We start from the raw sequence: 27,203 nt of genomic DNA, 5'->3' as shown, positions 1-27,203 counted from the left end.
TTTGCTTAACTTTTAGTGTATGTAGGGTGAAGAATCTCCTTTCTCAGAATCACTACTACCTGTAGTGTAACATTAAACCCTTGGTTATGGGTTGGCTTTATTTGTCATCGTCTTGTCAGATTCTTGATTTAGTTAAACCTTTAAAATTTTCAGACTGGGCTTAGGTTCATTTTTAATGGTAAGGGTTTAGGGTTATTTTATATATTAATTATATTACAATAATTTCACAAAAGATGTTTTGTTAATGTCTATATGAACCTTATTTGGTTCTTAAGAGACAATATACATGTGGCGGATGCCTTGAAAGTAGCATGCCACACTTTATTTTTTTTCAGGACTATGACTATTTCACTGTGGAACTGGAGAAGAGTGTGAAGGGATTTGGCTTTAGTATTCGTGGAGGACGGGAATATAAGATGGACCTGTTTGTGCTGAGACTGGCTGAGGACGGGCCTGCCATCCGCAATGGCAGAATGAGGGTGAGAAAAGCATTAACAAACATTTGTTCTGTGATTGTTAGTTCAAGCTGTTAGACAAAATGATATTATATAATTGCACCATTTTAGAAATTAGAGTCTGGCACTCAGACTGTTGTTTATGATCTATTTTAAAAGTTTCCCCCTGAATTTGAATGTTGCAATGTTTCATGTGGAACATAATATAGTGCCCCTAAAAGTACTTTATATTTGTGTTTGTCTTTATTTTGAACACTATATCTATTGTTTTAACCTTCTTCTATTTGAAAAGTTTATTTCTGATATCTTTTCTTTGTTTTCTTTTTTATAAAGGACTCTTGGATCATGGCATTCATACATTTAAAATTTGGCTTAAAGGAACAGTTCACCCAAAAATGTAAATTCTCTCATCATTTACTCACCCTCATGCCACCCCAGATGTGTAAGACTTTCTTTCATCTGCAGAACACAAATGAAGATTTTTAGAAGAATATTTCCATACAATGCAAGTGAATGGTGACCAAAATTTTGAAGCTCCAAAATCCACAAAAGGACAACATAAAAGTTCTCCATACGATTCTGGTTGTTAAATCCATATATTCTGAAGCGATATGATAGGGTGGGTTAGAAACAGTTCAATATTTTAGTCCTTATTCCTTCACTTTCACTTTCTCCTTCTTTTTGGTGATTCACATCCTTCACGCATATCTACATCTACTGGACAGGGAGGAGACTTTATGATAAAAAATATTTATCTGTTTCTCACCCACACCTATCATATCACTTCTGATGATTTATGCTGCCTTTATGTGGATTTTGGAGCTTCAGCATCTTGGCACCCATTCACTTGCATTGTAAGGGCCAACAGAGATGAACTATTCCTTCAAAAAAATCATAATTTGTGTTCTGCAGAAGTCATACACATCTAGTAATCCAAGAGAGTAAGTAAATCATGAGAGAATTTTCATTTTTTGGTGAACTAATCCCTTTAAGTTTCCAAATGCTTAACTGAAGCATTCCTGCATATATTACACAGCTTTCTGGAATACTTGATTCTGATTGGTCGGTCACAGCATTCTCCCATGAAATATTTTTGTATTATGACCATTAACCTGTATAATGTTCTTTTGTCCCACATCACTGATTTCCTACATCTGAAGCTAGTTTCATGTGTCTCGTATCACTCTGCTGACTCTTTCTTCTCACATATTAAAATATTTAAAACTCAAATTAATATTTCATGTCCATTTATTTATTTTTATTCCAAGTAGCCTTGTAATAAGTTGGATCATTTACAGTCAGCTGGTTATTATTGCAAAATAAATCCCTTGAAGTCCTTGACACAAAGCAGAGATTGACTGTATAGAATCCTTTACATAAATACTCACGGCTGCTGTATGTACGCAGGTTGGAGATCAGATTATTGAAATAAACGGTGAGAGTACAAGAGACATGAGTCACGCTCGTGCCATCGAACTCATCAAAGCCGGTGGTCGACGGGTACGTCTGCTGTTGAAAAGAGGCACGGGACAGGTACCGGACTATGGTATGGTATATCACAATATGCACAGCCTAAGGCCATTTCTTTCTTCTATATGTTTAATGTAAAAGTGCACTCAGTACTTTTGGTAAAAAGTAATCCGAGTGTACCTTTAAAACATACTAAAATTTGTAGCTAGTACAAAACTTCCCATTCTGGCAGGGGAAAAAACAAACACTGTGCCCATATTTTCAGTGTTGAATTGATCTTAAATTTGACAACCTGACATTTCTAGGCTAAATAATGGATTCTCTGTGTACAAATGTGCATACTAGAGTGCACATTTTATCACCTGGGGAACAATCATTCAGAATGCTGAAGCAGTATACATTGGGCTTGACAGTTTGCTGTAGCTGAAAGCTGTCTGCTAAAAGCCTAAAAGCCTTTGATGACTTACCTTATTAATTAACCCTTTTCAATTTTCAATAAGTGGTAGAGTTTGCTGATAAAAGGAACTTGTAGTCTGTAGCCAATATTCTCTTTAACAGCTCTCTTCTATTAATTGTTGTTTTCTAACTCTGTCTTGACTGCAATGCATTAGTTCAGACTTGTACTTCCTGTCCTGTAGGAATGGTACCTACCAACCTTTCTATGTGCATGAAAAGTGAAACTCTAGCCTCACCCTATTTCTTCATAATGGGACACTCTAAAGACACGGTTTGTGACAACATGCACGTCTTTCTGACTCAATTCTGCTTGCTACTTTAGTGTATGTCTTCTAACTAGACTCAATGACTGGTCACATAGGAGTGTGTGCGTGTGTGTGTGTGTGTGTGTGTGTGTGTCTCTATGTGTGTGTGTCTTGTGTATTTTTGGGTCACTGTATGCGCATGTGTGTGAATAACAGTGCTGGGGAGCTACTTGAAATTGGAGCTCTACAAGGTACAAGCTAGTAGCAAGTAGTTAAGATACAGTTAAAGGAATATTCCGGATTTAATAAAAGTTAAGCTTAATCGACAGCATTTGTGGCATGATGTCGATTACCACAAAAATGTATTATGACTTGTCCCTCCTTTTCTTTAAAAAAATGTTGAGGTTACAGTGAGACACTTACAATAGAGGTGAATGGGGGCCAATTTTGAGAGGGTTTAAAAGCAGAAATGTGAAGCTTATCATTTTATAAAAAACTTTGAGCTGTTGTTTAAATTGACATTTTAGGGTTTTAGGGTTTGTTGACATTACATCGTCATGGCAACGAAGATGTAAAATTGGCCATAACTTTACACAGAACAGTTGGTAAGCAATTTATCACACTAATATCACGCTTACACACATATCCTCGTGGCTACACTTTTGAGACAGTGAGAACTGTAACATAACAAATTGGCCCCCATTCACTTCCATTGTAAGTGTCCCACTGTAACCTTGAACTTTGCTTTTTTAAAGAAAAGGAGGAACGAGTCAAAATAAATATTATGGTAATCAAGATTATGCCACAAATGCTGTCGATTGAGCTTAACTTGTATTGAACCCGGAATGTTCCTTTAAGCTACCCTTTTAAAAGGTTAGTTTGCTACACTAAGCTACTAACAAAAAGTATTTATTATCAAGTCAAAAGCAGCATTAGGGAGATCGCATTTAACTTGAACAAATAAATGTACGTTAAATACTCTGAATACAACTATAAACACTCTAATTTACATCTAAAAACATGGTGATGAACAGCAGTATTTAACTAATTATTTTATTACTCAAAAGAGATTTTCTGCAAGAATAAATCGCTAAATAGTTTTTTGGAACGGTTCATTTGCACGAATTGTTAGAAAAAAATTATCTATTGAATGAACTGCGGGTCCATATGGACGTGTTCAACAAATGGGCATTACCACTCATTTCACTCTTTTAGCACAGTCAGTGGTAGGCGTATATGCCGTGACGCGCAAAGACGAGGACTTTCCGCGTGTCTATAAAAACAAGGCTGCCCATGCACAGTGATGATGGAATTTGAACCATGCACACTGTACGCAGGAAAGTCATGTATACTTTGTCCTTAGGAGGGCATGTTTGATTACTGCCTCAGATTGATGGAAAAATAGGTTGTTATTGCAAAAGCTAGACTATTTTGAAAACAGTTACTGTTACGCTGCTGACATATGTAGTTAAGTTAGGAACATAACTATTAGCTACTTTTAGTTAGTTACTCCCCAACACTGGTGCATACATTCTTTGTGTCTTTGCATGTATTTTTTGCTTATGTAACCTTGCTCTGCGCTCAGTTGTACACACAAGTGCTTGACGGGTTCTCTTTGTTTCCTAGTAGACAGTGCCACCTCCCGGAGTGCTGTCTCTCCAGCCACCCCTGCCTTGTCGGAAGTAGTCTCAACCCGCTAGCGTGACACTTACACTTCGCCCGTCATCTCATCCAGCCTCAAACCCTGGACTTGCCTCACTGACTTCTTTTGGTGGCATTATGTGACAGTCTGGACCAATCACAGCTCCCCTCGTGGTCATTCTAGCCCAGATGCCAACAGATTTGTGGGATTTGGCAAACAGAAACAGAAACCAAGGGTGGCAGGTCCACCTGTATGAGCTGTGCTTTAAAGAGGCATTCTAACGAAGAAAGAGGAGAAGGATCGGGAAGATTTCATAAAAGTGGACCGTTTACGAACAGTTGCATACATATCATCCTAAAAAGGATTGTTGCATCCCACTTGCTCATCATGAAATCACTGATCCGAGTTTTTTGTAGATGATCCGGTAACCATCCCAGATGAACGGCGGCTAAAGTAGCGTGGCTCGCCCTCTTGCCGCTTGATTCTGAATCCAAAACTTATCACAGAGGAATGGGCCAAACTGTCTAAGCCTACTTCTGTCCAGTGGACCCAAGCTGTCTTTATTTGTTTATCCTGTAGAGGTTGTTTATTTTTTGTATCATTTCAAATTGTTCATACCACTGCCCCTAATGATACCAGGGGTCAAATATTGCAAAATATATGTGTAGCATGAGAAGAGATTTCTGGGGCAAACCAAGAATACATGAACTTGACCACACAAGTATTGAGGTTCATAGGTCTGGTGGGAAAAAGAGAATTTAACCGAGACATTATGAAACCCAGATAATAAGCATAAGAGGACACAAGGAGACCACCATGATGGCATCTAAAGGTAAAGTATCTCGCCAACACATTTGGGGTGAATTGTGTGAAACGTCATAGAGAGTGGACTTATCCCATTAGACGTCAATAATGAACTCATGACAAAATGTTGTTTGATTTAGTCTAGAGTTGCTTTACCCAGCTGAACATTCAGTTACATATCATGAACTAAACCAAGCAAGGACTACTACACTCTCGGCTGAAGCTTAAAAGAGGACGTTTCAGAGTCTCATTTAAGCCTCATCTTTCCCTTGAAGTTGAGCTACAATCCCAAACATCACAAGCATCTTTCCCATGTTCCAGAATGTTCCGTAAGTCATGCAAGCAAATTAGCTGCCATCCGGACCATTGGATGGCAATGAGGGCTGTTTGGTCTGAGACCAAGAGAAATGTAGTCTTGCGATGCGTCCTAACCTGTACGAACGTTTACATGGAGACATTTTCCAAGAACATGTCATTTGATTTTTCTTTCTTTCATTATTTAGTCCACAAAATGAAACAATGATTTGATATGTGGCTTCATTCATGTACCGTCTGCGGCCGAAAGTCATTCACTCGTCTGCCCATATTGACATGCCTCTTATCATCATTCTTTTTTCTGTATTCTGCCCACTGACACTCTTTTACACACCCATCTTTGCAGTTGTATCAGTGTCTTCAGAAACTACAATAACAGAGTTTAACCGGTGCATATATAGACCGTGTATAAATGCAGGATGTAAACATGACAAATTACACTTTATCTATTGGATGTTTATTACTTTAAACCATTTTCGAGTGGTTAATAAAAATATGTTTTACTGATCTCATGTGAATTCTACTCATAGAATGAGATGTGAACTCACTGATAACACATTTTAATGTCACATTAGTTCATGTTTTACAGAAACAAGAGTGCATCCTCATGATATGGTGCTCTAAACTCCTTCCACAGTGTTGTGGCCGCTATCTGAATGATTGCAAACAGTGTACCGTTGCTAAGCTGTTTCGAACTTCTCTCTACCCTTGAGCGAGTATACCGGGGCCTTAAGATCATTCTTTTGGGAACCGCATTACACTGGTAGTGCTGTGTGTTTTGCATTGTAGATTCAAAAGAATCAGCTCATGAGAGTCATTCATACGGGAATCAGACTACACTGGTCTCCTGTGTTTTTTAGGATGTAGATTCAAAAGAACCGGCTCATAAGAGTCATTCATTCGGGAATCAGCCTACATTTTGTCTCCTCCTGTATCTTTTTTAGGATGTAGATTCAAAAGAACCGACTCATAAGAGTCATTCATTCGGGAATCAGCCTACATTTGTCTCCTCCTGTATCTTTTTTAGGATGTAGATTCAAAAGAACCGACTCATAAGATTCATTCATTCGGGAATCAGCCTACATTTGTCTCCTCCTGTATCTTTTTTAGGATGTAGATTCAAAAGAACCGGCTCATAAGAGTCATTCATACGGGAATCAGACTGCACTGGTCTCCTGTGTGTTTTTTAGGATGTAGATTCAAAAGAACCGGCTCATAAGAGTCATTCATACGGGAATCAGACTACACTGGTGTCCTGTTTGCTTTTTATGATGTCGATTCAAAAGAATCGGCTCATAAGAGTCATTCATTTGGGAACCACACTACTCTGGTCATGCTGTAGATTCAAAAGAACTGGCTCATAAGAGTCATTTGTTTGGGATTCAGACCACTGGTTATGCTGTGCTTTGCACTATTGATTCAGTAGGGCTGCCTTTAAATAGTGCAGAAGGAAACCCTCTCAGAGTATTTTAGTACGGCGCATTAACAGAAAAATGCACATTGAAAAACTGTTAAAGAGTTAGTTCAGTCAAAAAATTACCCTTAGCGACTGCCAAAATGATGTGCCGATTGCTGATGTCACAGCTGGTTAGGACAAAAACTAAATCAAAACTGACCAAAACTAGTTCATTGCTGCATATTATTCCAAAACAAACTAGTGTTCGTAATATTTCATGAAAATTGAATGCCTTGATCCACCTCTGAAATGACTTTCCTTTTTGGCTGGCATCACCAAGCAACCCATTCTCAACCGCGCCTCTTCCAGCCGCTTATCATATAGAGATCACTTTTCTCAAAATATTTAATTCCTAATAGGTAAAATCAAGTAATACCCTAGATTTATTTTCTCCGTGATTGTCCTGTTTCACTCAGAAATGCTTACTTGTGGAATTAAAATGGGTTGCAGTTTAGGGAAGCAGGAAGTAATCGTGTTCACAATAAATGATTAACACGGTTCAGGGGTTGCATTTTCCCTCTGACATTACATTTTTACTTTACTGATGGTTAAGTTTAGGGTTGGGGTTTGGGTGCATGGTTAATAATGCATTTCTGTTGACTATTAAATCATTTACATCTAAAACAACTCTCTGTCACTCATGTCACCTCATATTGCCAAATCTCATTGGAAATTAATGACTTTCGGTCGCTTTGTTGATGCAAATTACTGTCAGTGTGAACGGCTCTTACATTTATCACTTGACACTATCACATTACATCTGGTTAGGATATTGTTAGTGTTCAGCTGGGAACAGAGACAAGGAAAAGGGGTCTTCTCACATTATCAAGGCGTGAGCAGGGTCTCTCTGGCATGAATGAGTGAGACCCAGTTTTATGGGACAGAGTGCCTTACTGGCAGGACAAAGAGCAGTATGAAATATGCATTCTACATTAAATAATGTAAACATCTTTTGATTGCACCATTGATTTAAACACACAACGGTGAACAACATGTGAAAATGTTTTGTTAGAATCAACTTTGTGAACATGTATAGAGATCAAGAATAGGTTAAAAAAGTATTCTTCAAGCAGTTCTTAAAGCAGTAATAAGGAAACTAAGGAGAGAATACGTCAAGGTTTGTCTTGTTGCAAAAAAATGTCCATACCTCTGTCATTCTGACCTTTCCATTTGATGGAGACTTTTGCATTCTGTGCAATGATAGTGATCAACAGAAACATTTACAATGGATGAATTTCATTGTGTTTTTTTGAAGAGAGTATTTTATGCCATGCAGTGTTTTAGCCTCTTTTTGTGTTCATTTAATAGTGAAATTGACTTCTGCTGCTCTCCACCTATCATTCTGATACCTGTGCCAATGGAAGTATGTGGAATGTAATTCCTGATGAGATTTTCAAGCAGTTTTAGTGAACCACAGAAAATGTTAAAGATGTATACAGAGCTGCATTGTACAATGTTGCGTATCAATTCAAGCTTACCACAATCCTACTTCCTATACCGCAAAAATCTTTGTCTTAATTAGCATTTCTTTTTTGTTTTCCATTAAATATATCTCATAACAATATTTTCAATTAAGATTATTTGTCTTACCCTATTGGCAAATTAGTTTTCTGTCAAATTATTTTTATGCTAAAAAAAAGACAAAACAAAAAGATGTTATTTGACAATAGATAATAAAAAAACAAACTATTTCAAGGTATATTATTGGACAATTTTGCTTCTCAAGTAAATGCATAGTGTTTTAAGGTTGTTTAGATATTTTATTGGAGAACAAAATAAATAAAAAATTTGAAAAAAGATTTTTGTCTGTAAAAATCCAAGATAGTATTGTACTAATGTGTGCCACAATAAAATCCCCTGTTCGTATATCCCTGATGGTTTTCTACCGAGCACATCATATTTGTACACTCCATTGATTCAGTCATTGGGTGCAGTGTGCTTGATGAAACTGCTGTTTACATGGAGAGACATACAGAGAGACAGTGAAGGAAAATGTGGATGCATTTATTTCACCGCTCATAGCTTTTACTGTTTGAAGCTGTATCCTGCCTGCTGTGAAAAAATAAAAAGGCAAAAAAAAGAGAGAGGAAAAAAAACTTTTTATATATTGAGGAAAATATTGAATCTGTGAAAGATGGCACATACAGGGGCCCATTCAGATCAATATTACTGTCTAGTGTTAGATGTGTATTTACCTTGTACAGCTGTACTCCTATAAATATGGTTTAATGTATTATTGATAGTTTCAAAGACTAAGTGATCAAATATTTTTATGAAATGCAACAGTATGGATATAATAAATTTTGCTAAAATCTTGTTTACCTGTATGATATTCTGATATACTGTTAAATAAACTCTTGACAAGGTCTAAAGTTCATTTTATAGTTCTCATTATATACTCATGTCTGGTTCTATGAGTGTGAGTGGTTGTTACTGAAAGATAATAAAGAATATCCTCCATTCTACTTGCAATTTCAGCACTTCTTAATGCCTCAAATTAGAAATATAAACATATGAGTATTTCGTTTATTTTACTTTATTACCTCTTTGTACTTACAAAATGTTTAAGAACAAAGAAAGTGCTTCAGGCAACAATTACATAATAAAATAATAACTTTTGAGGGCATTGCCAAATTGTTTTACATTTTTTTTTTACATGACATCTTGACAATTTGGAGCTTCTGCAAAGACGTGAGCTATTTTTACATGCTGGAATCTGTAGATTCCAACACGAAGTGAGCACACCATTATATTTTCCATTAATTTACTTGGCACCCCTTAAATAAATGGAAATCTAAACAAAATGTATTTAGATTCTTCCAACAATTGTATTAAAAAATATATATTTTCCTTCAAAACACCTTATTTGCTAGTTATTTTACTATTGTAAAACCATTAATTAATATGAATTAATATAGTCTGTTTCACAGTGTATGAAGCTTTCAGAGTTCATTATTTAAATGTAATTTTGTATTTTCTCATATTATTTATATAATTTTTTCCTGATAGTGGTTACCTGTCATTTATTTAATTGTTGACCCAAAAACAATTTTTCGACCCACCCCATTATTATAAAAGTACAACAAAATCATTGTTAATTTAAGTTAATTCATGTAAAAAGTCGAATTGGTACAACCTTTATCAGTAGATTCTTGGAAAGCCATGTTTTATGAGATTCAGTTTTGCTCCAGGCCACTAGGAGGCAGACACGACAACATCCAATGTCTGAATAACAGCCAAAGAAGATATTAAAAACATATTTTGGACTGTTTCTGATCCCTAAGAGTCATTTTAAGTCTTAAACTGGATTATGTCTGAAAAGCATCGAAACCTTCCTCTTTGGATGGTTAAATCTGACGTTCAAAGTGGCAAAGATAATGATGCTGTTAGGAAGAAAACACCTGGGGCGACAAACAAGACTGCAAAGAAAAAACGCTTGAAAAGGTAAACACTTTTTTACAAGAATTCTCTCTTATTAGTAATGTTGGTAAATTTGACGTCTTCATGCTAAAACGTTCATCCATAATTACACCCATCTTTGTTATCCCCAGTGTCATCACGTATTGGATGAACGAGAGGGAGCTCGTAGAAACTGCCCTCAGTTTTTTAAAGGAAGACAAGGTAGGTAAATTGGTTTTGATTCTCAAAAATCACGTCTAACTTTGTAACTGTAATATGTATTTATGTTGCATACTTATAATGCCTGTTATACTTGCAAATTAATAACAGGCATGTGGCAGAACTGCAGTGAAACTCCCAGAGGTGGGAATAATCATTCCAGAGACAGACGCAGAAACATCAGACTCTGATGACGGTGTTTTATACACAGATTGTGACATTGCAGAGCAAGAGACCGTCCCATTTGGGAACTGCATGGAAGAAAGCACCAGTGCAAATCTGGTGAAAAATCTTGATGGCTTAGGAACTTCTGAGAAGAAGCCACAGCTTGAAGACATCTCACAGAAAACTGATGAGGCTCTGGAGCTTGTTCGAGAGATTTTTTTTTCCTGATTTATCAGTGTGACCCCTATTCCATACATAAAATAGTGTAATTGTCATTTGCACTTTCTTAAATGTTGCTACAAAAAAACATCGACAATCTGTTTCATGAACAAACATATTAAATTATAATAAGCCACATTATTATTATTCATGTAAAGTATCCTGTATATTGATTTAAATGAAACACAACTAGCCTCAGCCTTGAACAAGATATGTAATGTGAGTTTCCTGTTTACTATGAAAGATTAATCAGTAGGATTTGAATGCACCTTTTCCACTATTGACTTGTATGTTTTTGTGACTAGACACTATGGCAGCACACAACATTTTCTCACCCACACCTATTATATCGATTCAGAAGACATTAATGTAACCACTGGAGTCACATGAATTACTTCTATACTGCCATTATGTGATTTTGGCTCTTCAAAGGTCTTGCATTTGAATAGACCAACAGAGCTGAGATGTTCTTCTAAAAATCTTTGTGTTCTACTGAAGTCATACATGTATTGGGTGGCATGAGGCTGAGTAAAAGTTGAGAGCATTTTCATTTTTGGGTGAGCTATTGCTTTAAAACCTTGGCTCTGTTGGGATACTGGATGACCAAACAAGACAAACTGACCAAACAAGACAAACTCCCCAAACAAATCCTAATACTGTAATGACTGTGTCTTTGAATCAAAGTTGTATAAAAATCACACAATTTAATCTGACTTAACTGCATATTTGGATATTTTTAAAGGGGGTATTTCATCCACTCAATTAAAATTATGTTACGCTAGTTTACGAATATTTTAACATATCTTTAGAGAAAAGAGCTGCCTTCACAAGTAAAATAATAAAAAATGACTTGCAAGAAATGTAGATGATCAATGACGAGCTTTTCCAAAAATCTCTATCCTCTAAAATAATAATTTTTTTTCAAGCCATGATTGCTTTTTGTAATTTACATTTAATTAAACCAATAATTTAACAAAAAAGTTTTTTGCACCCAACAATATTCTCACAGATGACCATGTGTACCACAAATGACAATAAACTGGCAAACTTAAAGTACCTCAAATGTCATGTGTATTAATGTAATCTGAGGATTTACAAGTGTTTTATTTATTTTTAAAATGTGGCAAGGAGAACCTAGCTAGTGTTCACCGTTCTTAGAAAGAAGCGGTGTCAAGCTGTTCACATGGCCATCGAGAAGATTCACCTATGAAAGAAAACAATAATGGTGTCAATAACTTTTGGAAAAACTGATTTCAAAGATAAAAAAAAACATTTAATGTAAAATTTACAATTAAAAAAGTACTTTATTTGGTTTGTAAACCCCCAGTTTAAACCGACAGCAGATGACATCTACGCAGAAGCCAACCAAACCATGCAACATGCCTGTAGGAACAAACCACAATATTTTAAATAAGAGATTTTTTTGGCGACAAACACATTTCTTACTGGTCTGCAGTCTATGCAAATGGACAGATTGCTTTATAGTAAAAAAATAAAACAAAGAAAAAATTATTTCCAAATGTTGTCAATCCTACCCAACATTCTCTAACCCTGCAGTCATCTGTCCTAGAGTTGATCTGACCCGTTTGCTCTCTATGTATTTACCTGTAGTCGAGAAAATTCCGCCTATGATGCCACAGAGTCGCACGAGGAACTGCCAGAGTGGCATGTGCTGTTCCGTCACCTTCACCATCAGAGAGCTGATGTCATACTTCATAAAGATCCCAGACACACCATGGCTTCCTGCTGCGTGGTTTATCACTCGCTCCTAAAAGGAAGAGAAATCAAGGTGTGATTTCACTGACAGGAATTGTTAATGTACTGTTACTAAATACTTGCACACAAAAAAACGTAAAAGATAAATAGACAGACAGAGACAATTAAATAGACAGAGGGAGTAGACAGACAGGATAAATAGAGCAGACAGACAGATTGATAGAGTAGACAAACATGCAGATAGATAGTCAGACAGACAGGTAGATGGACTGAGTAGACAGAAAGACTGAGCAGATAGATTAGACTGGCAGACATACAGACTGAGTAGACAGACAGACGGAATAGATAGAGAGCAGACAGACAGACAGATTGATAGAATAGACAAACTGACACACAGGCAGATAGATACAGACAAACAGACAGGCAGATAGATAGATTGATTAGATATATAGACCAGACAGTCAGACATAATAGATAGATTAAATTAGCAGACAGAGACATTGATTGATAGAGTAGACAGACAGACGGGCAGGCAGACAGACAGAAAGATGGATTTAGTAGATAGAGTAGACAGACAGACAGAATACATAGAGTAGACAGACAGATTGATTGAGTAGATAGATAGATAGATAGACTGGATACATAGATAGACAGACAGACTGGATACATAGATAGAATAGAGAAGACAGATAGACAGACAGACAGATTAAGGTTGTACTCATGGCCTACCCGCTCAGTGACTGAATATTGGTGTGTATCTGCAGACAATTTATATGTTTCCAGTTTTGTGGGCACAATGGTGATAAAGTACTGGAACATCTGATTATCTAGGAAATAAATTGTTGAAAAAAATCTGACAGAACTGACTTCTTGGCTCTTTAATGTACACACTAAATATACACACATGTAATTTCCTTTAACGTTAACGTTGAGATCACTTACGATCTGTAGACACTTTTTCTGTGCCGTCCAAAGGATTCAGAATGCCTGGTATTTCCTCTCCGAATGACAGATGGTCAATCCGATGGGAGAAGTTGTATGCTACAACACAAACTATCTTTATCAGCCAAATTAACTTCCAGGCATAACAATTTAAGGCACTATTTTCATTTTTAGTACAACAGATGTTCTCTTCTGGTCTGGCACAGGCAGCAATTTGCATATTATTTGGATGGCAGATTCTATCTGCAACCTCAAAACACACTTCTGCTTTTCTTAGACAAAAATGTCTCTGTGTTTGTAAGGTGGTATTTACAGATCATTTGGAAAGCAGCTGGAAATGTTACATCACTGAAGGAATTATAAACCTACTGTATGTAAGCAAATTAGGCAAAACAAATGCTATAATGAGCCATCTCATCTTACTTTCATGGCTGACAAGGGCTGCAAGATGAGCATGACCTCGAGGATGTGGGATAGCCCTGAAATAAACAATGACGACATACTATTTTTCACGTTGGTCAAAGAAGTCCTTTTTCAGCTTTGAATTTAGATAGTAACTCATATCTTTGCTGTTATACTAGATGATTTTCATAGTTCAAATTGACATCTAACCCTATAAGTAGGTCTACACAACTTGATTGTTAAATGTATGACAATATATAAAGATCTACAGAGGTTAAAAAGAGACATACTTGCCCACAGTGATGTGGAAATTTCCTGCTACTTTATTGACATAGAGATGTCCATGTATTCTGCAGGCATTGAGAGGCTGGGTGGGGTCATCTTCCCTATTCATCAATAAACACAAAACAACATGCAAGAATAATTTATTACTATATTATCATATAAGATCATTCATTTGGAACTTCCAGTTTGCATTTAAATACGATTATATATTGAAATAAAGTCTCTTGTATTATATGGGAAATCTGATTATAGATTAGATTACAATAATGGGTCTACTGACCTGGGTGGGAGAGCAGTGGGGGCACCTTTCATTACATTCTTGAACAGAACGTCTTGAAGTGAATGTTCTTCATGAAGACGGCTCTGAATGAGCAAGAGCATCCTGATGTAAAGTAGGACACAAATAAAGTCATGACACATTTGATTTCCTTTCATTAATCAAATAGAACTGAATTTTACAGTAAAGAATATTAAAATAAATGTCTAAATCTGCTCAATTGTCTTGAAGTAGTTTAATATGTACAGTATTAATAATACAGGAATCCAGGAACTAGTTTGGAGGTTAAAAATATACAGTAAGCATTGTAAACAAATTAAATGTAATTTACCTATGCCAGATCCTTTGCTGGGGAGAAAGGTCAAAAACAACCTGTGAAAAGATAATAAAACCTGTTAATTCTCCACTATCAAACATTCCTAGCAAATAACCAAGACTGCAGATAAAAAGCAAATACCCACAGGTTCATACTGCAGGCCATCAGATGCTACCATTGTCTCAGCCAAATCTAACACATCTGCTCCAACAACTGGAAAGACAATTTAAGAATGAATGATCATATCAAATCACAGATAATATTACAAATAACTGCAGTAAAAAAATAAAAACTTACATTGACATCTCATGGCAACTGTGATATCTATATTAATTCTTAGTTTACTGCAAGACAAAAGAATAAAACAAACAAAATGTAAGTGTTTTGTGGATTAATTACACATCTGGGTCAATGCAGTAATGCTATTTTTTGTAAAGATTTCTTATATATATATATATATATATATAGATAGATAGATAGTTTAAGTCAGAAGTTTACATACACATTAGCCAAATACATTTAAACTCAATTTTCACAATTCCTGACATTTAATCGTAGAAAACATTCCCTGTCTTAGGTCAGTTATGATCACTACTTTACTATTATTCTGACATTTCACATTCTTAATATACAGATAATTATTTATTTCAGCTTTTATTCACATTCCCAGTGGGTCAGAAGTTTACATACACTTTTGTTAGTATTTGGTGCATTGCCTTAAATTGTTTAACATGGATCAAACATTTTGGGTAGCTTTCCACAAGCTTCTCGCAATAAGTTGCTGGAATTTTGGTACATTCCTCCAGACAGAACTGGTGTAACAGAGTCAGGTTTGTTGCTCGCACACGCTTTTTCAGTTCTGCCCACAAGTATTCTATCGGATTGAGATCATGGCTTTGTGATGGCCACGCCAATACCTTGACTTTGTTGTCCTTAAGCCATTTTGCCACAACTTTGGTGGTATGCTTGTGTCATTGTCCATTTGGTAGACCCATTTGAGACCGATCCTTAACTGCCTGGCTGGTGTCTTGAGATTTTGTTTCAATATATCCACATAATTTTCCTTCCTCGTGATGCCATCATCTATTTTGTGAAGTGCAGCAGTCCCTCCTGCAGCAAGGCACCCCCACAACATGATGCAGCCATCCCCATGCTTCACGGTTGGGATGGTGTTCTTCGGCTTACAAACCTCACCCTTTTCCCTCCAAACATAATGATGGTCATTATGGCCAAACAGTTCAAGTTTTGTTTCATCAGACCAGGGGATTTTCTGAGAAGATTTTTGTCCCAGTGTGCACTTGCAAACTGTAGTCTGGCTTTTTTATGGTGGTTTTGGAGCAGTGGCTTCTTCCTTGCTGAGCAGCCTTTCTGGTTATTTCGATATAGAACTAATTTTACTGTGGATATAGATACTTGTCTATCTGTTACCTCCTGCATCTTCACAAAGGTCCTTTGCTGTTGTTTTGGGATTGATTTGCACTTTTTGCACCAAACTACGTTCATCTCTAGGAGACAGAATGTGTCTGCTGCCTGAGCTATATGATGGCTGTGTGGTCCCATGGCATTTATACTTGCATACTATTGTTGGTATAGATGAATGTTGTACCTTCAGGCATTTGGAAATTGCTTTTTTTTTTTTGGAGGTCCACAATTTTTTCTGAGGTCTTTTGAGGTGGATTTATTTAGATTTTCCCACAATGTCAAGCAAAGAGGCACCGACACACACAAACATCCTTGTTTCTCCAATAACTTGTTAGAAACAGCCCAAGCTGTGATATTAGTTCTAAAGTGACATTTTGAGAGGCTTGGACACATCATTTGGTTTGAACCAGCATGGGCAGATTCTGATCTGTCGCGCAAGAAAGAAGTTCCATGCTCAAATGTCTTTATGACCGTACTCAGTTTTTCCACATTTGTTTTATTTACTTGTTCATTGAAATGTTGTATATAAGCAACGTCACTCTCACAATAATGCTAGAGAGTGTAATATGCCCCTAAATCAGCACTGCTGTGATTACCTACTGCACTCGGCCCACGGCTGAATCACAGCAGTGCTGATGTAGGGCCATATCACACTCTTACACGTGTGATATTGCTTAAATATATATATATATATATATATAGTACTGTGCGAAAGTCTTAGTACTGTACAAAAACATTTGTCTTAAGATGGTTATTTGTATTTAACTGCTTTAGTGTGTCAATAGGAAATATACATTTTATACTCCCAAACATTTCTTTTTCAAATAGAATAGAAGTACAGGGAGCCCTGCAACAGATGGCATGGTCCCTACAGAGCTTCCCACTGAAAGATTGAGTCAGTCTGGGATTACAATAAGTGATTGAGACAGCCTAGGCAAATTCTCCAAGAAGCTTGGTACATCCTCTCAGCCAACAACCAATAAAAACTGTATCCAGGTGGCTCCCTAGGAGAATTGGTTTTATGTAAGAAGTTTACATACACTTAGGTTGAAGTCATTAAAACTCTTTTTTTTTTACTCCACTCCACAGATTTAATATTAGAAAACTATAGTTTTGGCAATGGCAATCTACTTTGTGCATGACACGAGTAATTGTTTACAGCCAGATTGTTTCACATTTAATTGACTAGATCACTATTCCAGTGGGCCAGAAGTTTACATGCACAATGTGAACTGTGCCTTTAAGCAGCTTGGAAAATTCCAGAAAATGATGTCAAGCCACAAACAATAGTACGCAAGTATAAACACCATGGGACTACGTGGGACCAGTTCTGTGGACGTTGTTGATGAGAGAGGTCAATCGAGAATAGCCAGATTGGTTCAAACTGACAAAGTCTACGGTAACTCAGATAACTGCTCTGTAAAATTGTGGTGAAAAGAATAACATCTCAGAATGCTATTCATAGATGCGGGTTGGCGCCGTTTTGGCAGCATGAGGGGGACCTACACAATATTAGGCAGGGGTTTTAATGTTTTGATTAATTTGTGCACTCATGTATTCAAGGTGCAAAGAGTGTGTTTTAATACTGTTTACTTGATGGTTGCACCACATGACACCTTAAAGTCATGAAATTATAAATTTTTTTGCAGAAAATGCTATAAATGTTATTCAAAAATGTATGAAAACAAATTGGACACAAAGATTACATTTCTACTTGAAACGTGTGTTTTAAAATATATATATTTTTCTCATTTTTATCACGACGGATAACCTTAATTGACAATTACCAATCTTACACCTGCTATTATTCCTTTAAATCTGTTGTTGTTGCCGTTTTAGAGGAACAATGTAACTTTACAGTAGGCTTGACAAAAGCAAAGCATCACCTGGTAAAGTCCTTATCCACTTCATACTCATATTTCATCCATGTGTCCCGATACACAAAGAACTCAAAGAAGGCAAGAAGAGCCATGGCAGTGAAGGCCAACACGGACACTGATCAAACACAGAAAGAAAGCAGACATATTTTAATGATCACTGTTTAAGTTAATTATCAAAACTACAATATCTGAAATTACCTAGAAAGGATAATGTGATTTTTGTGAAATGTAAAAACTGATTTTTATAGGGATTGAATATTTAACAAAATAAGCACAGCATTTGTGGCATAAGGTTGATAACCACAAGAAATTATTTTGACTCATCCTTCCATTTCTTAAAAAAAAAAAAAAAAAGGTTACAGTGAGGCTCTTACAGTGGAAGTGAATGTTGACAATTTTTGGATGGCAGAAATCTGAAGCAAGTACATTTTCAAAAAGCACTAACATTAATTATACTAAGCTGTTTAACCCTTGAATGCATACATCTGGTTTTTAGTGACCCAGGACCCCTGTACCTCATCCATTTTTTGGAGTTATGCCCACACCTCTTCTGTATTCCTTAACCTTTCTCTTGTGAATAGTGTAACACACACAAAGAAAAAGTATAACTGCTTGATTACCAAAAGTGTATAGGGTCATTAAAGACCCGAGATGTGTGTCAATTTTCTGAACTTTCAAAAAACATATTCTTATGGTTATTTTGTTTCAATACAAGTTTACTATCACATGATGTCCATTTCTTTGTTTATTACAAGACAAACTAGTACTATGTTCATAATTATCAGTAAACCATATGAATATTATGCTATGTTAATCAAGGTGGCGCTGTTGTTTTAGTGATTGACTTGACTTTCATTTGACATTGCTTTTTGACAAAGATACAACGTGGAATTAAACTATGATAGGACTATTGACATTTGTGTGTACTACTGAAATTACGCATGTTGTACATCTATTTAGACTCAACAAGTGCCTGAGAAAATACATACAATAGTAGCCAAAAGTGTGGAATAATGTACAGATTTTGCTCTTATGGAAAGAAATTGGTACTTTTATTCACCAAAGTGGCATTCAACTGATCACAATGTATAGTTAGGACAATAATAAAATGAAAATGTACAATTACAATTTGAAAACAAATTTCAGAACTTCTTAAACTACTTCAAAGATTTCTCATCAAAATATCCTCCATGTGCAGCAATGACAGCTTTGCAGATCCTTGTTATTCCAGCTGTCAGTTTGTCCAGATACTCAGGTGACATTTCACCCCACGCTTCCTTAGATGTGGCTGTCTTGTTGGGCACTTCTCACACACCTTACAGTCTAGCTGATCCCACAAAAGCTCAATGGGGTTAAGATCCATAACACTCTTTTCCAATTATATGTGGTCCAATGTCTGTTTCTTTGCCCACTCTAACCTTTTTTGTTTTGTTTTTCTGTTTCAAAAGTGGCTTTTTCTTTGCAATTCTTCCCATAAGTCCTGCACCCCTGAGTCTTCTCTTTACTGTTGTACATCAAACTGGTGTTGAGCAGGTTGAGTTCAATGAAGCTGTCAGCTGAGGACATGTGATGTGTCCATTTCTCAAACTAGAGACTCTGATGTACTTATATTCTTTCTGTCCTTGTTAGAGCCAGTTGTCCTATGTCCCTGTAATGTAGTGTACACCTTTGTATGGAATCTTCAGTTTTTTGGCAATTTTAAGAAAATTGCTGTTTTTGACCTAATATTGACCTTAAGACATGCCAGTTTATTGCAAACTGTGGCAACTTAAAAACAAACACAAAGACAATGTTAAGCTTCATTTAATGAACCAAATATCTTTCAACTGTGTTTGATATAATGGCAAGTGATATTGTAGTACCAAATTAGCAATTTATCATGATTACTCAAGGATAAGGTGTTGGAGTGATGGCTGCTGGAAATGGGGCCTGTCTAGATTTGATCAAAAATGACTTTTTTTCAAATAGTGATGGTGCTGTTTTTTTTTTACATCAGTAATGTCCTGACTATACTTGTGGTCAGATGAATACCACTTTGGTGAATTAAAGTACAGATTTCCTTCGGAAACAGCTAAATCTATGTATGTGTAGCTTATGTTTTATCTGCAGCTCAATATTAGTTTTGCATCTCATACAATTTCAGCATGGAAGTTATCTTGTTCTAGATTTTTTTTTAACTTTGTCTTTAACAAATAAATATAAAATATCAAAATATATCATAATATTCTATTCTTTTTTTATTCTAATTGTCTTGAAAATGCTTAGAAATCTTGACACTATCTAGGCATTTTGTAGAACTGTTTGTGAAAGATATACATGTTTTTAAAGGTGCTGAAAGCGTTTTTTCATTATTAATTTAATTATCCCTTATAAAAATCAGTTTTTACATTTCACAAAATCACATTATCCTTTCTAGGTAATTTCAGATATTGTAGATTTGAAATGTCCTACTCCCTTAAAGATATTAATGAAATAAGTGTCCTGAGATATCTCACAGCTGTAGACTTTGTAAACAGCAAACAAAAATATGTCCAGACCATAGATATTGCCACTTTTCACCTGTCAATCGTTTTGCTCGTTCTCATAGTGTAGTATTTGAAGCAGATCATTGAGGCTGTGATTCATAATGTTTGTCAGTTGAGGGCGATATTGTAGATTAAAGCTATTATATATTTATAGATATAAACCTAACAAATGGCTAAAGAATGTCAAACTGTCAACTTCAAGCAGTGTCTTTTAAACTCTTTCTCTGTGAGTAAAACTGATTTACAAATTCTAAATTAAAGATGACACAGCTCACCTGTTCCTCCACTAGCTGTTGTCTCTACATAACTCTCAGGAACCTTGGGAAAACCATCCAGTTCCTTTACAAAGTTCAGGGCTTTCTTTTTGTTCAGCCTCCTCATCGTCAGACGATAAGGATGTTATATTCTTCATGAATTCAATCTGCAATTCATAATTTATGTCAATACATAAGATCATTTTACACCACATTAACAACCATCTGTGAGCAGTAAAGTTACATCAACTTCCCATGTCAATATCTTACGAATTTACATTTGCTAAAACACTGAATACAAATCTTATAGGGGTAGATTTATATGACAACACCTCACTTTTTTTACTGTAGCAGAAATATTAAAAACAAAAGTAAAGAATGTCTATGAATGACGAATTATTACAAAAGCTGCTAGCTAGTTAGTCGTACACTTGTCTGACTAGTCTATTCTCCTTGTTTCTATTCTCTACTTACCTTGAAATGCTATTTCAAACGGACCATCGTGTCTGCTGCAGTTTTCAAATAAACTCTCTTTTAATAATAGTCTACTAATGAAACAACGGGCAGAAAACGACGACGAATCGCGAGGCAGACGCTAATGTGTTGTAGTAGCTGTGATCTTCCGGTCCATGGGATTGTGGGAAATGTAGTCATAGGAAAAAAGCAAAGATCGCTGTTACAGAAGTGAATATGGCCAGTCCAAAAAATGTCAAAATACAAATTGTTTCAAAAGTATAGTCACAAAAGGAAAACATTATACATGTTAACATAATTGTAATGAGATCAAATTGCATCCTAACCTTTGTTGCCTTGCCTTGAACATCCTGAAACCCTGTAATCGATCATGTTTAATATTTACATTGTGTGGTTATACTTATGAAACTATTTGTATTTTAATGATTATAGATTGGCCCCATTCACTTCCATTGTAAGTGTCTTACTACAACAGCTATTTTTATTTTATTTTATAGAGGAGACAAGTCGAAATGATTTCATAGTGGGAATCAACATTATCCTACAAATGCTGTCAATTGAGTTTAACTTGTATTGAGCTTGGCACATTTCTTTAATTAAATAGTTGTGGCAAGTAAAGCAAATTTAAGCTGTAAGCAAATACTGTTAACTTTTATGTGTACATAAAATAAACTCACTAAGAGTTCTGTGACAAAGCATTTATTTCATCATTGGCAGATGTTTACTTTTAAATTCACCATCCTTTACAATACTAATACTGTTTTGAATATTACATATTATATAACACCACTAATCAAGTAAACCTGTCTGGGTTAAATGCATCACTGAAGCGGTTTTGTGATGAATATCAATCTTTGGATTTTTGTAGTTTATTTTTGTTGTTGTTTTTATAACCTGAAGATGACATTTGTTATGTTTTGTAGGGCATTACCACATAAGTTAAATACATAAAAAGCTATAACAGAAAACAGAAAATCGACTAAGCATTTAACAACAGTACCAAATTAGTTCCATGCCAAAACCATGCTTTAAACCCTCCTAATAATAAATGTTAAGATGTAGACATTCTTCATCCCACCTTTTTTTTTTAAGTTATATTTTTGGCTCCCCCCCCCCTTTAATAGCCTTTAATAGATAGTATAGTGGGGAGAGAGAGAGGTCATGACTGGGGAGAAGAGAGGTATCAGGATCAGAAAAAGGACTTTGAGCTGGGACTCAAACTCAGTTCCACCAGGATGCTACCGCACCAATTGTCAGAGCACTGCCTACAAGGCTACAACTCTGACAGCTTCATCCCACTTTTAAGAGGCATCTGGACATTGTAAAGACATAATATCAGAAACGCAAATCTAGATCTCGGCTGAATCCGGACCCTCGTCCCGTAATACAGCCTGTTCAAGACTGTCAGAGGTTGGTGTGCCAATGTTCTCCTGAGAGGGTTCTTCAGAACAGCAGCTAATAGTGGGAGATATTACATCAGGGCTTGTGTCACATGACTCAGTGCTCTGTTCTGAAGTTGCAGTGGTTGTGATGATGGTGGCCACACTGGGATGGATGGGTTCGAACTCATCATCATCATCCTCCAAGTTGGAACACTCATTGATATCTGTTGAAAACAAAGTGTAAAGGGCTGATGTTAAACTACTGGTACACTTTACAATAAGTTTGTACGGTTAGTTAACTACAACAGTTAACAAGAACTAATAATAAACAGTACTTTTTCAACACTTCAACATATTAATCTCAGTTACTGTTAATTTCAACAAATACGAATACATTTTCCAACGTTGTACATGTTAACATTAGATATATACATTATAAACAAACATGAATTAACAATGAATAATATATTCATTGTTAACTTTATAAATAAACATTAAGATGAATAATTGCGGTAAAAATATATTTGTGAAACGTAATACATTTACTAATGTTAACAAATACAACCTTATTGTACATTGTAACCAAAATACTGCTTCAAATAACAATGATGTATTTGTAGTAATAGTCAAAATGGGTTGATTATCAATATGAGCAGAAGGTGCAAAATAAAGCATAATCCATTAAAAACTGCATAATAACTTACTGCTAAAGGCTTCTGGATATTGCTTTGCAATCTTGCCCTTTAAAGTTCTGGGAAAACACAAACCATATTAAAATATTGTTACTCATAGGATTTGACTTAAGTTACTATAAGAATGTATGGGAGAGGGGGCCAGGGTAGCTCAGCAAGTATTGATGCTGACTACCACCCCTGAAATCACGAGTTCAAATCCAGGGCATGCTGAGTGATTTCAGCCAGGTCTCCTAAGCAACCAAATTGGCACAGTTGCTAGGGAGGGTACAGTCACATGGGGTAACCTCCTCGTGGTTGAGATTAGTGGTTCTCGCTCTCAATGGGGCGCGTGGTTGTGTGTGAGAATCGCAGAGCGATTCCACATGCGGAGTCTCCGCGGTGTCATGCACAACAAGCCACATGATAAAATGCATGGATTTACAGTCTCAAAAGCGGTGGCAACTGAGACTTGTCCTCCGCCACCTGAATTGAAACGAGCAACCACACCACCACAAGGACCTACTAAGTAGAGGGAATTGGGCATTCCAAATTGGGAGAAAAGGGGATACATTGTTTTTTTTTTTTTAATGTACGGGAGATTAGGGTAATTAGGGCTGGGCGATATGGCCAAAATTGTTATCACGATAATCTTTTTCATATTGTTCGATATTGATATTTATCACGATATACATTTACACATTGCACTTTCTATTTTTTTATTTCAAAGTTGACTGAGGAAAAGAAGAAGAAATTCATTCTAAACAGTCAAAATAGTCTTTACAAAACTGCACAGGGTGTCCAGAGACGGCCAAACTGGGGTTTGCGAGATCTTCTACGTTTATCAATTGATAATGAATGTTAAAAGACCATCTGTATGTTCTGAAGCTTAGTGACAGCAGTCCAGTAAATATTTTTTATATTTCTTTAGATTCAGATACCCAAGTATGGGGGTATAGAAGCCCTTGTGACTGTGGAATGATGCTGAATGTGGGTTCAGGGGTGTTCCAAGAGAAAATTTAGAAAACGTTTTATTTATTTTTTTATGTATTTAACAAACATTTGTATATTTTCATTAAAGTGAGAGACTAGGCTACCAACTAGTAATTTTAGTATTTCCTTATCCATTCCAGACATCGAATTAATTTTCACAAAATTAGAACAGAAATTATCATCTTGGGTGGCATGATGATGTATAAATGATGAGAGAATTTTATATTTGCGTGAACTATACCAATAACATCTTAAGTTAAAGACAAAATACCTTATTCGTCTAAAGATACTGTCCAAGTCTTTCTTCATCTCAATTAAAGTGCGGGTGTGCGTAAGAAAGTGTTCATTCATCTGTTGTAAGCGCACATTGGACAGCCCGTTGAAGTTGATCAGCATCTCATTGGTCTTCTCAAATCGGTCCAACCTAGAAGTCATGCAGATGGAGAGTCATGAAACAAGTTCAAGTTAGAATGTAAAAAAACCTAAGCAAGATGCGATCTAGGTAGGCATGTTCATAGATTTTGAGACAGCGTTTGTAACTAAAACTACTGACATGTGTCTCTGAGCTTGAATGATCGCGTTCACATCCTCAGAGTTCACCATGCTGAGCATCCTGTTGCAGAATATTCCAGAGGCCGTTGGCTCCATGACGATACTTCAAACAAAACAGAACATATAGCGTTAATAATTAATCAAATCAATGCTGATTTGATAGATTTAAGGCAGTCACTTACATGGAAAAATACTTACTGTGAGACAAATCTGCTAAATTGGTTTGTTTAAAAAAAAAAAAATACTAACTGCACACTTCGTTGAGGTTTCGATGAAGATGCAAACCAGTTTTTGATATATTTGTGAAACGATAAAAAAATGCAGTGAAGGCTTTTATAGGTTTCGCTAACACGCTGAAGAGCAGTCAGACATTCTTGTTGTGATGTTGTCATATGAAAGTGACGTAATTAGAGAGGCGGGCCCATTGACAATTTACAATCGTTTTTTTTTATTATTATTGCTTTAAGCAATGTAACTTGAGTCAAACCAACGGAAAGAATACGAAATAAAAAATAATAATAAAAAAATAAATACATTTCACAATCGTTGATTAGCCTTTTTCAAACTTCCGCGTTTTGTCGCTACCGGGCGTGAACTCGCAGGGTAAACTTACTTCCGGTAATAATAGCGGTTATTGAAACGTGAGACAGATCTAATAAAATCAAAGTATTCATATAAATTAAATAGCGTGTAAATGTTTGATCCGACTTTATGCTTTGTTGGCGACTGTACATAGCTTTAATTAAGGATGGCGTGATGCGACTGAATACAGCATATTCACTGAGATAAACGAGCTGCTACTCGTCCCAAACTACACCGCCAATAATAACTAGTTAATTTTTTTATTATCATTTCTTCTTCTTTTGAGTTTTATTGGTTGTTGGCAAAAAAACGAATTGGCGCATTATCGCCACCAACTGGTATGGAGTGTGAATCAGAATGGCTAGTATTTCAATATCCATCCATCCATCCATCCATCCATCGTCAACCGCTTATCCTGTGTACAGGGTCGCGGGGGGCTGGAGCCTATCCCAGCTAACATTGGGCGAAAGGCGGGGGACACCCTGGACAGGTCGCCAGTCCATCGCAGCGCTATTTCAATATCCATTAAAAAAAAAAAAAAAAAAAAAGATTCTTCTTCCTTCTTTTTCCTCTACGTATTTTTTCCCTTCCTCCTTTACCTTTTCCTCCTTTTTTCTTTTCCTTAATTATATCCTCTCACTTCCACTGATCCACTTTCCACTTGACTTGACTTGACTCAATCAAATGATATATTCTGAATTGATAACACTCATTTTCCGGGCTCTTTTGTAGAATATCTATTATATCAGAGTGTACTTTTGTCTGTCTAAGGTTTTGAATCAGATTCTTTCTTTCTGCTTCATATTTCTGACAATGGATCATAGCATGCTCTACTGTTTCTTCTTGCCCACAATAGTCACATCTGCTTGTATTATGTTTACCTATTCTGAAGTATCTGTTAGACCAGTGTGTCCAAATCTAAGTCTTGATTTTAATATCTCCTCTCTTCTGTTCTTTTCTGCACACCTCATCTCTCCCACTTTCCTTTGAATTATAGAACCATTGTCCTTTCCTTTCTTCCTCCCATTACTTCTGACACCTTTCCTTCAATCTTTGCTTAATAATGCTCCTGATTTCTGTCCTGCTGAGGTTAACTATCAAATCAATATGCAAATTTTTTGTGGCTTCCTTTGCCACCTTATCTGTCATTTTATTTCCTTTGATACCAATATGTGCCGCTACCCTACAAATATTACTGTAAGTCCCATCATTTGAATTCTATATAATGTTTGTTGTATTTCTATCAAAAATATGTGGTCTGCTGAATGACTTTACTGTAAACTGGCTAGTGATGAGCTTGAGTCTGAACAAATGATTGCTCTCAATGGTCTTGCATCCTCTATCCACTGTACTGCTAACAATATTGCAAGCATTTCTCCTGTATAAACTGATAATCCTTCACTGATCATTTTCCCTACTGAGATGTGAAACTCTGGAACAATAAATGCTACTCATATTTTATACTCTTTGATGCATCTGTGTAGATCTGGATGTAACTGTGATAATTATCAATATGTCTCTGTATGTTATGTTAATTAAACACCCTATCTTGTTCTTCTTTTCTAATATTGTAAAATCTACTGTGGCATCAGGAAGTTTCCAAGGTTGTATTGTTGGTAATGGCACTGTTGGACTAATGTTTAATCTACTTTAAGTTCTGTTGCATTCTGTGTCACTGTCCATCC

The 27,203-nt window shown here is 36.1% G+C and overlaps 4 protein-coding genes across 4 annotated transcripts in view; 2 read left to right on the top strand and 2 right to left on the bottom strand.

Annotated features, from left to right (window-relative positions):
* The window catches only part of LOC127640377 (membrane-associated guanylate kinase, WW and PDZ domain-containing protein 2-like), a 100,854-nt gene extending 91,566 nt beyond the window's left edge, over positions 1-9,288 (top strand). Inside the window, exons 21-24 of the mRNA XM_052122895.1 lie at positions 336-479; positions 1,863-2,001; positions 2,564-2,652; positions 4,256-9,288. Coding sequence (XP_051978855.1) covers positions 336-479; positions 1,863-2,001; positions 2,564-2,652; positions 4,256-4,312 — 429 coding nt within the window. The 3' untranslated portion in view covers positions 4,313-9,288. The remainder of the gene's footprint in view (positions 1-335; positions 480-1,862; positions 2,002-2,563; positions 2,653-4,255) is intronic.
* Positions 9,289-10,068: 780 nt separating this feature from the next.
* On the top strand, positions 10,069-10,854 carry si:ch211-127m7.2 (uncharacterized). The gene is made up of 3 exons (XM_052122898.1): positions 10,069-10,287; positions 10,395-10,464; positions 10,573-10,854. Exons 1-3 carry the CDS (start codon positions 10,154-10,156, stop codon positions 10,852-10,854), a joined length of 486 nt encoding a protein of 161 aa, XP_051978858.1. The 5' UTR covers positions 10,069-10,153.
* LOC127640378 (endoplasmic reticulum-Golgi intermediate compartment protein 2-like) lies at positions 10,600-21,483 on the bottom strand. Its single transcript, XM_052122896.1, has 14 exons — positions 21,339-21,483; positions 20,886-21,031; positions 18,092-18,200; positions 15,081-15,127; positions 14,929-14,996; positions 14,799-14,839; positions 14,471-14,572; positions 14,196-14,291; positions 13,927-13,982; positions 13,504-13,602; positions 13,291-13,388; positions 12,451-12,613; positions 12,149-12,228; positions 10,600-12,049 (listed from the first exon to the last, which is right to left on the bottom strand). The coding sequence occupies exons 2-14, from the start codon at positions 20,989-20,991 to the stop codon at positions 11,984-11,986; spliced, it is 1,131 nt and encodes a 376-aa protein (XP_051978856.1). The 5' UTR covers positions 20,992-21,031; positions 21,339-21,483; the 3' UTR covers positions 10,600-11,983.
* Positions 21,484-22,027: 544 nt separating this feature from the next.
* Positions 22,028-25,314, bottom strand: kxd1 (KxDL motif containing 1). The gene is made up of 5 exons (XM_052122897.1): positions 25,135-25,314; positions 24,938-25,039; positions 24,656-24,808; positions 23,425-23,471; positions 22,028-22,944 (listed from the first exon to the last, which is right to left on the bottom strand). The coding sequence occupies exons 2-5, from the start codon at positions 25,030-25,032 to the stop codon at positions 22,688-22,690; spliced, it is 552 nt and encodes a 183-aa protein (XP_051978857.1). The 5' UTR covers positions 25,033-25,039; positions 25,135-25,314; the 3' UTR covers positions 22,028-22,687.
* Positions 25,315-27,203: the final 1,889 nt, after the last annotated feature.

This window comes from Xyrauchen texanus, chromosome 49 (genome assembly GCF_025860055.1).
Source record: "Xyrauchen texanus isolate HMW12.3.18 chromosome 49, RBS_HiC_50CHRs, whole genome shotgun sequence".
Lineage (NCBI taxonomy): Eukaryota > Metazoa > Chordata > Actinopteri > Cypriniformes > Catostomidae > Xyrauchen > Xyrauchen texanus.
The sequence above is the reverse complement of the archived record's forward strand: the minus strand, read 5'-3'. Positions and strand labels throughout refer to the sequence as shown.